The sequence below is a fragment of the Numida meleagris genome, chromosome 13 (assembly GCF_002078875.1).
Source record: "Numida meleagris isolate 19003 breed g44 Domestic line chromosome 13, NumMel1.0, whole genome shotgun sequence".
NCBI classification, from domain to species: domain Eukaryota; kingdom Metazoa; phylum Chordata; class Aves; order Galliformes; family Numididae; genus Numida; species Numida meleagris.
The window spans coordinates 2,338,835-2,353,963 of NC_034421.1; the positions used below are offsets into that span (position 1 = coordinate 2,338,835).

General features: G+C 39.0%; 1 protein-coding gene across 10 annotated transcripts in view; it reads left to right on the forward strand.

The window, feature by feature from the left end:
• Positions 1 to 14,796, forward strand: part of SUN1 (Sad1 and UNC84 domain containing 1) — a 32,784-nt gene extending 17,988 nt beyond the window's left edge. For 4 of the 10 annotated variants that reach the window (XM_021411929.1, XM_021411927.1, XM_021411928.1 and 1 more), the window contains 17 exons: positions 1,456 to 1,578; positions 2,573 to 2,656; positions 2,972 to 3,082; positions 4,477 to 4,575; positions 5,231 to 5,324; positions 5,422 to 5,480; positions 6,575 to 6,720; positions 6,863 to 7,087; positions 7,593 to 7,679; positions 8,067 to 8,110; positions 8,952 to 9,087; positions 9,988 to 10,242; positions 10,735 to 10,819; positions 11,173 to 11,288; positions 11,923 to 12,090; positions 12,633 to 12,722; positions 13,161 to 14,796. In XM_021411929.1, the coding sequence (XP_021267604.1) occupies positions 1,456 to 1,578; positions 2,573 to 2,656; positions 2,972 to 3,082; positions 4,477 to 4,575; positions 5,231 to 5,324; positions 5,422 to 5,480; positions 6,575 to 6,720; positions 6,863 to 7,087; positions 7,593 to 7,679; positions 8,067 to 8,110; positions 8,952 to 9,087; positions 9,988 to 10,242; positions 10,735 to 10,819; positions 11,173 to 11,288; positions 11,923 to 12,090; positions 12,633 to 12,722; positions 13,161 to 13,274 (2,036 nt within the window). In that variant the 3' untranslated portion in view covers positions 13,275 to 14,796. The remainder of the gene's footprint in view (positions 1 to 1,455; positions 1,579 to 2,572; positions 2,657 to 2,971; positions 3,083 to 4,476; positions 4,576 to 5,230; positions 5,325 to 5,421; positions 5,481 to 6,574; positions 6,721 to 6,862; positions 7,088 to 7,592; positions 7,680 to 8,066; positions 8,111 to 8,951; positions 9,088 to 9,987; positions 10,243 to 10,734; positions 10,820 to 11,172; positions 11,289 to 11,922; positions 12,091 to 12,632; positions 12,723 to 13,160) is intronic. The other 6 variants (XM_021411930.1, XM_021411931.1, XM_021411932.1 and 3 more) reach the window with 6 other exon arrangements.

Below are 15,129 nucleotides of genomic sequence, written 5' to 3' on the forward strand. Positions count from 1 at the left end.
ATATCGGTTGAACCTCCTAGTATCCTGATAGATTATATGTTCAAACTGATACAGAACACAATGGGTTGTTCGTCCAATGCAGGTGTTAGGTGTCTCTTGATCTGTTATTGGACCTACATTTGTCTGTCCGTGGATTTTCAAATAGGAACACTTCCACTGCAGCCCAATTTGTTATGTGATTTGAGTTCTCAAGATGGAGCAGAACAATTATTTTAGCAGTGCTTCTGTTGCCCAGGAAATTTCCGAGAAAGAACTTTCTTCTCAATGAACCTTCCAGTGTACTGGTGTTTTTTTAGGGTTTGAACCTCAACCACTTCAAAAATTGAACTCCAAAGAGTAAAACTATTTTCAAGTAGGCTTCTAGTGACTCACATTCCTGAAATGTGGAACTAAATTTTCTGTAAATAAGGCTCTGCCTTTCCAAGGCCATCTCCATTCTCTGCAGAGTTAGCCTCAGTCTTGGCTGCGTCTGCCTGCCTCTTGCATAGCACCCTGAATTTCTTGATGGTTGGTAGTCCTCAGTGATCACTACTCAGGTGTTTCTTCAGTGGCCTGAAATTAAAAAAAAAATTATATATATATATATATATACACACACACACACTTTTAGGACTCTGTAGATGTATATTGTACATCATTCTTGAATGATGTATATTTTCAGTTAGCTGTAAATCTGTTTTGGACTGCATGGTGCAGCTTTAAATATTTTGAGGCAAGCTTTCCTTTCTGGAAATTGCATAGCATAGGTAGGAATTCTGTTGTCTTGACATAATGCGCTACTTGGTGACCCCGTATAAAAGCTTTTGTGTTCCAGAGTTTGTATTCACCAAGGAGAATCTTAAAAATGAATTCACCTTCATATGTTCTTCTGAACTTGAATCTGGATGTTTGGGTTAAATGAGTGCTGGGATGGAGGAGCCCAGAATCATGGCAGGCTCCTGGAATGTGACTGTTTCTAAGAAAGCAGCAGCGTGCAGGGCTTTGTTCCTGCTGCTCTCAAGGAGGATTGCCTCTTTAGCACTTGAGACACACCAATGCAGTATCTTTCTTCCCCCAGTGCAAAGGGGAGGAGATGAAAAGTTCTTTCCCTTTCAAACGAAAATTATTTGGAGTTTTGACCTCATAAAATCAGTATCAGAAAACGTTAGTTATGTAAGCGAGGATTTCATTGCGATTCATTGGAGTTCTTAATTCTCACCAAGGAAAGGTACTCTTGCCTTCAAGACGGATACCTTGGCATTTCCTACAGGTTACATAGTTTATGCAAAAACATTTTCCTGTAATACCAAATGCATCTAGACTTCTCAAATCATGCATGCTGCACTTTCACACTCCTGGCTGAACTAAAGCTTGTGATGCATCGTTCTCCTTTTCCTGCAAGCTAATGGTCACCAGTGAGTAGAGGTGCACCTTTATGTAGGCAAATAATCTGAGTTCACACTTCTTTCTCAATAGGAGGCACCTATTTCTACATGAGTAAGATCCTGCGATTGGTCAAACATACTGCAGCATCTCTTGCATCCCTATTAGTGCAACTATTTCAAATGGTTTTGCTGAAGCAGAGTTATGAATCCAAAGGTATCTTTTCAGTTGTCTTTCTTGGTTTCCACACAAAACCAGTGTGTGTTTTATTGTGCTTTTTTCTTGCGGGCTTCTTCTCTGGCACTATGGTGTTTATCTATAGTCCTGGCTGGCTCCTGTTTTTCTATCTTTTTATTATTATTTTTCAATTCTCTCATTTGTGCTACACTTTTCATGTCTTTCCTCTGTTTTCGAAATACCTGGATCCAGGTATGTGAGAAACATCTATGTTATAGTTAAGATTCATGTGCTGATTTCTTTTTTTACTAGGAAATGGTAGAAGTTGATTTTCAAAACTGTTCTGTGTCATGGTGTGAAGTCTGAACTTCTTTCTGCCAGCATTTGGGCTGCCTTCTTACCTTTCTGTCCACTGCGTGCTCAAAGCTTCCTTCTATCTGTCTTGCAAAGCTGAAGGTGCAGTCGCTGCTCTGCACATCTTGCTTTCCTTGAAAAAGTTCAATTCCTCTTTGTTTTTTCTTCTACATCACCTGCTCTCTGAGTGAAATTAAATGCTGGAGGCAGAAAGTAATTGATTTTTGTGATTGTATGAAACTTCTTTTTGATGTTCAGTCTGGTCCTTTCTGCCTTAGTGCTTTACAACCTGTGAGTGCTCTCTTCTCAGTTGCTTAAGATTTCTGTTGAAAGCAACACAAAGATGCGGTTCATCTGACAGGCTGGTGGGAGTAGGGATTCAGGATATAGAGAGTTGTTACTTAGGGTTATTTTTTTTTTTAAACTAACTTTGCTGTCTGAAAAGAGAACTGTTTTTTTTTGTTTTGTTTTTTTTTGTTTTTAACAAAAATGCCCCTTCTTTAAAGAAGAAAGAAGTAGGATTACACAAGGTAGGCTTCTTCCAGGATCATTTTTCAGGTTTCCTTCAGGTAACCTGGCTTCTAATAGTGATCCAAGTGAGTTTATTTAAAATCCAGTGATAGGAAAGGCTGTGAGGTTGAGAATGATATTCTGTTTATCCTTTCTGGATATATTGCAGCTCACTCAGATTACTGTGGAAGCGTGAATATAAAGGAGTTTTACAGAGAGGATAGCCATCTTGGTGTAAATGAGGAATCCATCTGTAAGTATGACAATTCATGTGCCTTTAGCCTTGGGCTGTGCGTTATGTTGTTGCTATAACAGCAGTTTGTGCTTTGTGCCTCTATGGATGCTATCCAGTAAATGCTTACTTTCTAACTTAAATGCAGAGGGTAGAAAAGTGGTTACCTGGTGTACTGTACCACTGCCCCAGACAAGTTTTAGTCTGTTGGAATTTGCTTGATGTGTTTTGGCTTGGTAACTGTTAATATGAAGTAGACTTGTTCAGATTGTCTTGTAACGTTCTTGATTTGATCCTGGCTTTGTCCCATTAATCATCTGTTACCACAATCAACAGGTGATGACTGTAAGGGGAAGAAACAACTTGAAATACACACCACAGAGCACATGCAATCCTCAAGGGCTAAAAGGGTAGCAAGGACCATTTCGCACATCTTTTCTTATGCAGGTTGACTTGGACCTTTTTTATTTTGCTTTTGTTTTTGCATCACAGTGTATCTCTGTTAATCATTCTTATTGTTTTGTTGTTTTTATCTTTATCCATCAGGTAGACTAAAACGTGAAGTGTTTAGGAAATTAATTTACTCACATCTTTTTCGTTTGGACTTACTGTGCTGATACTGGCTTTTGTACAGGCTTAGTAGACTGCTTACCTAGTTAAAACAAAGAGTGATGAAGGCACACACCTTGTGCTTTAGAAAGAAAATTCAGATTGTTCGCTTATTGCGCTGTGGGGAAGTCTGTACTCTCGATAGGGTGGAAAGCTGCCTTTAAATAAAAGCAAGGTGCAGGTATTGATATGCAGATCATTTGAATAAAGGGTTTTTAACGTTTTATTTTTGTTCTAGTGCTAGTCAATTTTTACAGGAATCTTATATAGTGATAGAATCTTCCCTGTGAGATGAGCGTTCCCTAGCTTGAATGGCAGAGGCATCAAGAATCTGTTGAATGCTCTTTGTTCAGCAAAGGAAAATGATTTGAGACACTTCATTCACCTAAATGCTTTGCAAAATATTGGGTTGGTATATCTATAATCCCTCAGATTAACCCAGACATAGCTGCTAATCTAAAAGTGTAGGATTATCTTCTAAGTTTGTATTACGTAGTTAGTTCTGTAGAGCGAGCAGTCCTAGTCCTAGATGCAGTAACTGTTGGCTTCTGTGGGGTTTCAGTTACAGCATTTTGTTATAGCATGCTGCATTTGACTCCTGCTTTCAAAGACTCAATTTTGACATGCTGAAGATCATCAGGAGTGTTCCATGTAATGAAAATACGTTGCTTGCATCTTGCAGTCAATAGTGAATGTTTTCTGTTTATCAGTACATCTTGGATACCATTATTAATTTTTTCTCTGGGATTTTAAACTTTAGTTATTCCTTCTTTTTTAACATGACTGTAGATAATGAACTCAATGTAAAAATTAGAACAAGATGCTTGTGAAATGATGTGCTTAAAGCATATTTTAATGGAATTCTTTATTTTGCAATTATCTGTTACACTTGGCATGTTTATCTAAATGCCATGCTACAAAATGTGAACTTTGGCTGTTGTGAAGGAAGAAGTGGTTTTCTAACTACACAGGTCGTTGTCCATTACGCCTATTACTATACAAGATAATTCTGCTTCTAAATTGTCTTGGTTTTACCTAGGTTCATATTTATTAGTGGTTTGTTTTGCTTTTAAATACTGATAAAAACCAAGTCTGTAGATTATGGAAGGGTATGGTTTAATACTGTGCAGAGCACGTAATGGTCAGGGGATGGAGTCTGTTCTACTGCATGTGTTGCAAAGAACCTTGAGCTTATTTATATGTTGCCACATAGTTAATTTGTTATAATCTAGGTTACTTTGTGCTTCACATGTTGCGAGCAGTGGGAGCGGCTGGATGGCTGGTGTCCCAGAAGGTGCTGTCTCTACTTTGGCTGGCCCTTCTTTCTCCAGGTTACTATCCTAATTGGTGTGTGTGTGTCTGTGTATGTTGCCTGTTCCTTCCTGGCAGAGTAGGAAGTTTGCAGTAGGTGGCTTACACTAATTCTGCTGTGCTTACGCTGTAGCTTTCATAAGTTGAGTGCACAAGCTACTGTGCTTTATTGACCAAAAGAGGCTTAATGAGGGAGTATACCTCTGTTCACAGACATAGTGGGAAACTAACTTGTCTGTTTCTTGAGGGGCTGAGTGTGTTAATAGCCCAGATAAAGGGTGTCAAGAAGAATGGGGTGTGTTTGGTTTGGTATTCGCTTTCTATCGTGGTATTCCTCTTAGTGAATTCATTCTGCTAATCTGTGCATTTCTTGAAGCATGCTGAGGTCTTCAGTGTGTGATAACTTGGACTCAACGTTTCTCACCAAATTTTCAGCAAGATAGCATTGTTGTGACCATTGAACACTTCATCTCTTTGCATGGCTGTTGTTTTTGTTGGGTAGCTGAGGTTATAATGCTGTCATACTGTGATATACATCTATGTTAATAATCTGCGTGTTGCCTGTGCCTCGTGCATTTCTCTGCTCTGCAAAGTACTCTAGGCCACATCTGCATGTCCCTCTGCTTGGTTTCCTTGAATGTGTGCTGCAGTAACATCTCCTCTTTTGTCTTCTAGGGAGGGCAGCTTCTGGCATCTTCAGGTTGCTTCGAGCTGGCTGGAGTCAACTTCTTACTCTGATGTCTCTTCTCAAGGTGTTTATTCTTAGGAAGTATGTATCAGTTACAGATGCTTTTGTGAGCAAATTCTGTTCCCAGTTATCGTATGAAATATGATAATACCTTTTTCTTGCAAACTTTCTTCTCTAGATGCCTTCCAAACGTTTCCAAGCTATTGCTGTTTCTCATCCCACTGCTGTTTCTACTAGGTATGTGAATTGTGCAGGTATCACACCGGTCGGTGTATGCTTACTGCTGTTTTACCAAAGAAGTAATTCTAGTTGGACTGTTCATGGCAAAGATGCAGAAGCTAAAAATGCCAAGTTTTGGTTTGTGAACAATTTGTGAATGCTTTCGAAGTACTGGTGAGTCAGTGGGCTCTTGTCTCGTGACAGGAATAACTTTTGTTTAATTTCATAGAGCTTTTTAGCCATAGCAAGTAATTATTAAAACACTGAAGTCTTTTTTTCTATATTCCCCTTTGCTGGCGCAGCACAGAGCTCATAAGGAGCAGGCTTTTGATTATTGTCAGTCTGCATAGAAGCTGCTTGCTTTTGGTTGCTGTCAGTGTCTGTGAAAGTGTTTATGTTTTTTTATTCATGCATGGCAAAGCATTCTTTTTTCCATACTCGAGTTGCCTGAAATACCACTACCTTAGATTAGCTGGCAGTGTTCCAGGCCAGTTGTTTCTTTGAAAGAAACTCCTATTTAAAGTATTTACTGAAGGTATTGAGCTATTTCTGAAAAGCATTTTCATGTCTTTTTATATCCTTAAAAAACTTCTATCAGAAACATGACAAGTTCTCTGGAGGATAAGAAAGCAGGAAGTTATGCTGTGTAGAAAATGCTGTTTCTCCTCACTAATATATTGCAGAAATAATTATAATCTTTGTCAAATTCTATGTTTACGTGGAAGTGTAAGTTTCCTCCAACTTCTGTTAGACATTATGCAATGTGAAATGCAGTAAATAGGGTATAAGGCAAGATATTTTCCATTAAGGTGAAAATCATCAGTGAGTATGGCCTGTCTTATTGAATAAATGAGATCTGTGTCCCAGGGAATCAGTGGTATAAGATTAAGGATGTATCATATATAAGCAGAAGCTACCTGAAAGTGGTACTGATTAATGTTGCCTAATGTTCTTGGGTGCTTGACTTAACGATTTTGAAATTGGCCCATGTAGATAACTCGTATTCAGGCTGGAGTAGCCTCTACTGTGTGGCAAAACATGAGGTAGTTTGTGTCCTTAAATAGAAGGACAGTTTGTAGATTGAACTCCCCTTTTGTTTCTGCTCACTGTAGGTTTATGGTTCTGGGGGTTTGATGGCTTCATTGCACTGTTGCCTGTGGTGAACCGGACAAGAATTGATAAAGTACAGAGCACAGATGACTCTGCTTACGTTCTTGATCCACAACCTCATTCTTCTCATTCTGTTCAGCCTCCAAAGGTAAGAGAGAACAGTCTAGGCACGAACTTTCTCTTAAGACCTCTTAACTCCTCTGTCTTCAGTATTTTGCAATAACCACTTGACACCCATGAGTAATAAAAATTATTTTAATATATTAAAAAAATATATCTTTCTACCTTAGGATACCGTAAATATATTTTATTCTGATCGTATAAGTGAGCTGGAAAAGCAGATGGCCTTCGTGTCGGACAGATGCCATCACCATGATGAAGAATATAGCAAAGTGATGCTTCTGCTCCATAATCTTCAAGATCAGGTTGCCCAGATGGGTGACAGAAATGAAATACTGAAGCTAATAAAAAATGTGATGGATCAACACCTTAAAGATAAGAGACCAGAAGAAAAGGTAAAGATGAGTCAGTTACTGACAGTTTCTGAGTCTGATCAAAGCACTGTTTTATTAATGCAGTTTATTAGTGACGTGACTTCTTACAATTCTCTTCCTGGTGCGGAATTAACTGTTATGCAGTAAATGGCAGGGAGTACTCGGTGATGTTCTTATTCCTTTGATATTGCTGATGAAGAATTACTTCTGGATAGATGGTCTAGGGTAGAATCTTTCGTTGCTAAAACGCAGCTGGATTTATTCTATTTTCACATAGAGAAGGAAGATTGTTGGGAATGTTAGTGATAGAGAGAGCTTTATGGTAACCTTCCCTGTGTATAACTACTGCTGAATCAAACCTTTCTGGTTTTAGTACAGACTTCAGAATTTCTCACACTACCTGCATATGTCATTTAAGCACTCTTGTAGGTTGTGATTGCAGAATGAAAGGAACACTGCGTTTTAGCAAATCTCACTTACGCTGTTTGTACTCAGTTCACTGCTTTTTTTCTTTCCTATTTTTAAGACTGACTTCCTGGCTTTACATCAAGAGCACAACATGCGCATCGTCACGTTGGAAGATCTTCTTAGAAAACTCTCTGCTGAATCTAAGGTATTGAAAATTAGCTTTGCTAACTAGATATAGTGGTAATGTTCTGATGAGATAGACAACAAACAAATTATCTTCTTCTATCTCAAAATCTAGTTTACTTCACTCTAGCTTTTCACATTTGTTTCAATCTCACTATTAGTGTTCTTTCTCTTCTCCCTTCTTGGCATTGTGTTTTCAGTTCAAATTTTCAAAAATTATTTGCTCGACCAGGGAGCTGGGTGCTATTTGGAATAAAATCTTAGTGTACAGGGGCACAATATAAATTAAGTAGGAACGCAACCTTGTATAGGCAGTGCTAGAATGTCTCACTTTTCTATTTGATGGTTTTTATTCTCTTTCTGTCACTTGCATTACTTTGTTAAACCAATCTTCTGTTTTTGTTTTTAGGACATTCAGAAGGAGCTTGAAATAGCCAAAGCAAAAACAATAAGGTATGAGCACTTCATTTTTTTTTTCAGCTTTGAAGGTAACTAATGGTGATGGATGTTATTTTTAGAAATACAACTATCAGTTGTTAGTTGTTGACAGACCTCTTGTGCTTTTGCAGACACAAGATTTCTTTCTCAAACTGCTTGGTATACAGAAGTTGGTTTTGATGCACCTTATATATTTTTTATATTTTTAAATTTTATCGTCTCTAGCTTTCATAATTGGTTTTTGCTTTGTCAGCTATACTGCTGTCTACTAACATGCAGTGTAGTATCAGGGAAAAAAACCTACAGAATTTCACAAAGTAGTTCCCTGATGGGAAGAGAAAACGCTTAATGTAAGAATAAGAATTCACAAAATTAGTTGAAATAGCTTTGGAGTGCTGGCTAATACTTCTTCCCACAGCACACGCTGAATGCTGATGATAGTAGTTGTGTAATCTGCTGCTTACAGGCTCAGCTGGAAACAACAACTTCATAGACAGATGTTAAGGTGACTTGAAACTTGCTCTAATCAGTGGCCAACTCAGGTGAATAAAGCTTGGCTGGTTTATCAAACCAGAAATCGATATATGTCTGAGTTACTAAGTTGTCAGGGTGGTGATGTTCTGAAAATCATTGCTTCTGGATTTGTTCAGAACTTTGAAATGTTTTGCTTCTAGTATCTTCATCCTTAGTATGTCTTAACACCTTCAAGGAATTGCAAGCTTACGATGTCTATCTCAGTGGATAACTGAACTAGGAAAGCACTTTGTTTTAGACGAATATATTCTCATGCCTTTCGAATTCGATGGAATGGTTGAAACTAATTGTTTCCTAATTGCTGACTATTTTTTTCTGTCAGAGATGGTGATGAACATAATCAACTGTTATCCAGAGTTAAAAAGCTGGAAGTAGAGTTGTCTCAGGTGAAATCAGAGCTGTTATCTGGAGAAGGTGTGAAGAAGAGTTGTGAGAAAATAGATGTCATTCATGAAAAAGTGAGTTCTGGTAACCATCCTAGTAAAACTTCAGAAAGACTGTAGACATTGTTCACAGACTTTTTTGAAAGGCACTGCAAAAGTGATATGGGAGTAGTATTCATCTTAAAAAAAACAGTAGTGTTCTATGGAGTGATACTGTGAGGTTTTTTTTTTCCATTAGAGGGTAGCACCTTAGTAGATGAGCTTGTGGTTTGTTTTCACAATGGCAGCTTCATTTGCATTTGAGATAGTGCAGTATCAGCTGTATGTACTGTACTTTGCTGTTATAGCTGGCATATCTTGCCAACTCATGCAAATATGGAAAAGAAACTCATGTAAAAGCAATAGTGATGTTTGTCATCTGAAACTTATTTCAAAAAATAAGGTCCAAAAAACATGAAAGCATTCAGTAAGGCTCGGTTTGAATGTAGTCAATAATATGCAGCAGTCTTTAAGTTGTTATTTTAGTCCAAGCTGATATTTGACTGTTATCACAAGATACTCAAGCTATGTGTATGAAATCAAAGTATGCCATAGGTGAGCGGTCACTCAAGTGACTTGCTTAACTAGGCCTGGTAAGTACGCTGCTCCCCTTAGAGTTGTCACAGTCCCTTCTTTGAACTGTTGCAGTCAACTTTTCTATTCTGAAACATCAGACAGACTCCCTAATATAAAGCCCTTCATTAGCAGGACTTAGCTGCTCACCAAACCAATGAAGCATCCTGTTTGTCAATGTCTTCTGTGTAGTGGCCTGGTCTGTTATTCTAGTGTAAGTCATTGTAGCTAAAATACGTGTGAAAGCTAGGTTCCTCTGTAGTGCTGGAAGGATGTATTGACTTTTTCATACGTGCCTACTAGATAGTCTTTATAAACCATTAAGTAATACTAATCATTTCTATTATAATTGTTGGTGAATAGGTAGATGCCCAGGTTAAAGAATCTGTCAAGATGATGGTTTTTGGTGATCAACACAAGGACTTTCCTGAATCGCTTCTCCAATGGCTTACATCCAATTTTGTGACCAAAAGTGATCTGCAAACTTTGCTGCAGGACCTGGAGTTGCAAATTCTCAAGAATATTACTCTACAGATGGCTGTAACAAACCAAAGAATAACATCTGAAGTAGTAACAAATGCTGTGAATAACGCAGGGATTTCCGGAATCACAGAAGCAGTGAGTCAGCTAAAGTGATAAGAAGTTCAGATAAAATTGTCCTGTATATGCATTTAGTGGAACGTGACTGTCTTTATAAATGGTAATGATTTTAAGAGGTGCCCGAAAGATTAACTGTAATGGGTAGAACTGCAGAAAATTGAGTGCACTCTTACAGCTGTTATGTTGTCGACTCAGAATGTGCTTTTTTCCCCCCCCTAAAAGTATGCTCTTTTGAGAACAGAAGAATTCCCAAATGATGTAAGTAGATGCAGGGAGGGTAGAAAATTCCAATTCTGAAGAAAACATCAGGCAAGACGTGGTATTAATTTGTCTTGAGCCATTCAGCCAAGTATTTAAAAACAACCTTCGTGTTGACTGAGGCTTTCAAAGACTCGTGATAGAGTACAGCATCTCAAAAGGATGTTTGCATCTTGACATGTGAATATATCAGTTTTTATCACTTCATATTATCTTTGACTTTCCACTCTGTTCTTCTGTGTCCATCTGTAGCAAGCACAGATCATTGTAAACAATGCACTGAAGCTGTACTCTCAAGACAAGACTGGTATGGTGGATTTCGCCTTAGAATCTGGAGGTAAATAGAGGAAATAGTACAGCTCTTCTAATAAAATAGGTCTTCTAAACGTGTGTGTATCTGGATAATTGAGAACTGCAGATCAATGATGTGTATACTTCACACATACAGAACTTACTCTGGAAAGTGTACGCTCTTTCGGTCTTCTGAAATGAAAAATCTTTAACATTCACTTAAAATAACATTGTATTTGATAGAAGCACTGCATTGGGAAATTAGAAAATTATTAGAGATTAACAATACCTTTAATATTTGGTTGAGTTCTTGTTGTTTTTTTTAAGGGGAAAAAATTAAAAAGCCTTTAGGAAGGAATGAATAATTACTTCTGCTAACGTGATTTTATCTTTTTTAAGGTGGCAGCATTTTGAGTACTCGCTGTTCTGAAACCTATGAGACAAAAACAGCATTAATCAGCCTCTTTGGAATTCCTCTGTGGTACTTCTCTCAGTCTCCCAGGGTGGTTATTCAGGTAATTAAAGGTTAAGTAAACAAGTTCAACGATGTTATTTTGTGCTGAGTGGCCTGGGTTGGTCGGTTTTCGGATGCTGAGTGTTTTTTCTGTGATATACACCTCTGGGGTGGGGAGCACGGGGTGCTTTGAATTTTGTTCTGGGAGTGCAATTATTCTTGAAGTTCCTTGGCATTGCTTTAACAAAACTAAGACTCTCATAGCAGGCTTGGGTAGTGCACTGGATTTCTGCAAAGCGTGAGCACTGGGTTCCTGCTTAAAAAGCAGTCTTGGGTTGGGTCTTCGAGGCGGTGGTGGTAGTGCAGGGGGATATGCTGTCTTTGTGGAGAATGCAATTAGAAGTGTGCAGCCCATGTCTTCTGCTTTGTTGTGTAGTCCTGCTAACACAAAGTATCATTTCATTTTTGGCCTTTGGAGGCAGGATTGGACTTGTGATTAGGAGCAGGGTTATTGTGTATTTTACTGGTTCCTGAATAACTTGTTCTGCCACTTGTCCTTTTAAGACCATCTCTAATAATGCAGAATTCATTGCAAAAAAAAAAAAAAAAACCTGCAAAAAATGCTTGTGGTTATGTTTTCTCTTGTCCTGTTCTTTCCACACCCTTCTTCTATACTTGCCCTGAAATCTCTTCAGCCGGACATGTATCCAGGAAACTGCTGGGCTTTCAAGGGATCGGAGGGGTATCTTGTAGTTAGACTTTCCATGAAGATCTATCCAACTGCCTTCTCATTGGAACACATACCAAAAACACTTTCTCCATCAGGAAATATCACCAGCGCTCCTAGGAAGTTTTCAGTATATGTAAGTCTCTCTTAAATTTAAGTTGATGATGTTTGTAAAGATAAGGAATATTTGTATATCTTGAAAAAATAATAAAGGAGAACAGCTAAGAAAAGAAACTGGTGTTTCTGTCATTGCTGTTAGAATTGCTTATATTCTTGACGAGCTTCAAGATCTAGAAATAAGTGCTAAAGCTAGTTTGGGGGGATATTTCTTTTCCTCCTGATTGTTAGAGTAGTGAACTTATCTGAAGGGAGGTAACAATTCCAGGGTTTGTCATGAGCAGTTCATATTTTACAGTGCAATAGTGGTAAATTAACTCCTTAATTCTTTCTCTAGAAATTAAGGAGTTTGACTGTGAAAACATACAAGCATAGCACAAGTACTTGAGTGCAGGAAACTAGAGTGTACAGCCATGTCTGAGCAAGCATTACGTTGCACAGGAAAGATTCTGATCTCTGCATGGTACATTTCTGGATGCTGCTCGTTGATCCTCAGTTCTGTAGACATGCTTCTCCAAATCTCAGATTGAAAGGAAACGAATCTTTATCTCGTTGTTGCAGGGCTTAGATGATGAATATCAAGAAGAAGGCACGTTTCTAGGACAGTATGTCTATGACCAAGACGGAGAGCCGCTGCAGATGTTTACAGTGGTAAGTCTGGATGATGGCATTGGAAGTGTCAGGAGAGACTTGTTTTCTATGGCAGTACCCAGTGAGCTGTAAAGAAAAGGGCTCCTTTCTCTGGGCATTGTAAAAGCAGACGTAGAAAGGATTTGTCTATCTGCATCAAAACCCATCATCTAAATAGATAAGAGGAAACATTTCTGCCATGTGGACAAAACTGGTGTGAAGATAGTAAACTTAATGGAGAATCAGCTTCATGCTTACTCTGCTCCTTTAACAAGCAAGGAACAAAGAAACTAGGGAAGTTCTGTTCAGTGGTTTAAAAAAAAAAATCCCAAGCCATAATTTTATTAGTAATAAGAGTTAGCTGCAGAAAGCAGGTTCAGTTGAGAATGCAACTTCGGTTGTGCCAGCTTATGCTAGAAAGCTAACTCTAGTTTGTGTGTTTGCTTTTTCTTTCTCCAGGAGAAAAGTGAAAACGTATTCCAAATAGTGGAACTGAGAATCCTTTCTAATTGGGGCCATGCAGAATATACCTGTCTTTATCGGTTCAGAGTGCATGGGAAACCTGCTGAATAATCCCCTACACTACAGCTTGGGTTGCTTTGTTGTACATTTTCTTTCCAATCTGTATATACCGGAAAGCCTAGAACACTGGAATCTTTAAAGGACGAGGATGCAAGCTATATACTACAGAGTTACCAATCCTCTGATAAGGGCAGAAGACTGTCAGCAGAACTGTATAAAATAAAATTCATTTGCTCTAATGCTCAGCTTGTAATTGCCGGTTAGCTTTATATTTTTGTGTCCATGCTGAGAGAAATAATGCATGCAAACTGCTCTGGTTCATAAAGCCCAGTTAGCAATCAGGTGATACCTATTTTATTACAAATGAATGTATAAGTGTTTTTTTGTTTGTTTGTTTTAAAGAATAAACCACACTTTCTGCAACTAGGATTTTTTTTTTTTAATTCAGGACTCAACTGCATATTTCTGTTAGCTTAGCACTGCAAGCCAAATAATGTAGTGGAGTTTAAACAGACTGTGGCTACAGGTGTGTCCTTCAGTTGACTTTGCTTTGACCTGCTGGGGGATCCTAAAGGGCTTCTTCGATAAATGTTGACTGTAATAACTATTGCTGTCAGGGAAAGTTAACACAACCAAAACTAATTTCAACACCAGCGACTGAGAATGCTTTACTGTAACTTGTGGCCATGAGTTGCTTTAAAATTCAGGGATAACTTCAAGTTATTTTAAGGGTTTTTACCATGGCAGCTTGATTTGATCGGCTTGTTTAATTGCTGTATACGAATGTTTACTAAGCAGTTTAACAGTCTTATCAGCTCTTAGGACATCAAGGCTGATTTGGAACCTAACCCTAGAGAAGAACGACCCTAATTTCTCAAAAATTCTCTCTTTGGGACAACAATTCCTTACCGTGGTTCATCTTACAGGCAGTAAATGTCGTACTGCGATGACGCAGTGTGGGGAAGATGGGACGGGGAGGTCTCATCAGTACGAAATGACGAGATCACAAGATGTGAGCAATGGGTTAGATCAGCCCCTGGAAGCTCCCACGTGGCCTGTGCTGGGGCTGCTCCAGGGCCCCCTGCAGGGTCACTGCTTTTAAGGATCCTCTTTGCAAAAGACTCGGGACGTGCGCTGGTGTGCGGAGTTTTTATCTCACTGTTACAATGCATTGTAGAGTTACCTGTGAACTGCTCACACATGGAACTGCTGACTGGTTTTCTGAATGGAGTTAGGCGTGTTGCACAACAGTCCTCGAATGTTTGAGAAGTCTCTGCGTGCGGAACTCTTCCCTTGAGCCGGAGCCCATGGCCTATGCAGAGGAGCTGGGTTATACGTGTACAGGTGTTTTCATATGTTACATATTTAAAATTAGAATTATCCTGTATAAATTGAAATTGGGTAGCGGGGGTGGGAGTATTTTGAATAACACTAACTTATTTTTAAAAAAAGCAAGATAGGACTTTGTGCAATGTATTTTTGTAAATGCTTTTCAAATCGTCTGTTCTTCGCTGCCTCCAAACTGACAAGATGCTATTGAAATGTTTAAATAAAGAGTTTTAATTTTTTGAAAGTGCATGTAATATTTGAAACAAAATAAAAGGTTTTTTTTTTTCTGTATCTTCGGTGATCTGTTGAAATAATTTACGAAAGCCTCCTCCTCTTTATGCCAAAACTGGGCTTTGCGAGAGCGGTGCTGCAGAAGCCGATCCCCCAGGCTCCAGCCGCAGCTTCCCCGGCTCCTGCTGCCCGGTTGCGCTGGGTTCGGGCTCGGGGGGCGGAGCGGCCCCGCCCCTTGGCATCACGTGACTCCGCGCAGCCGCTCTTCTGAGCCTCGCGGGCCGCCGTCGCGCTGGGCGGAAGCCGGGCACTGAGGCGCGACGTCGCTCCGGGGCTGCGCGCGTCT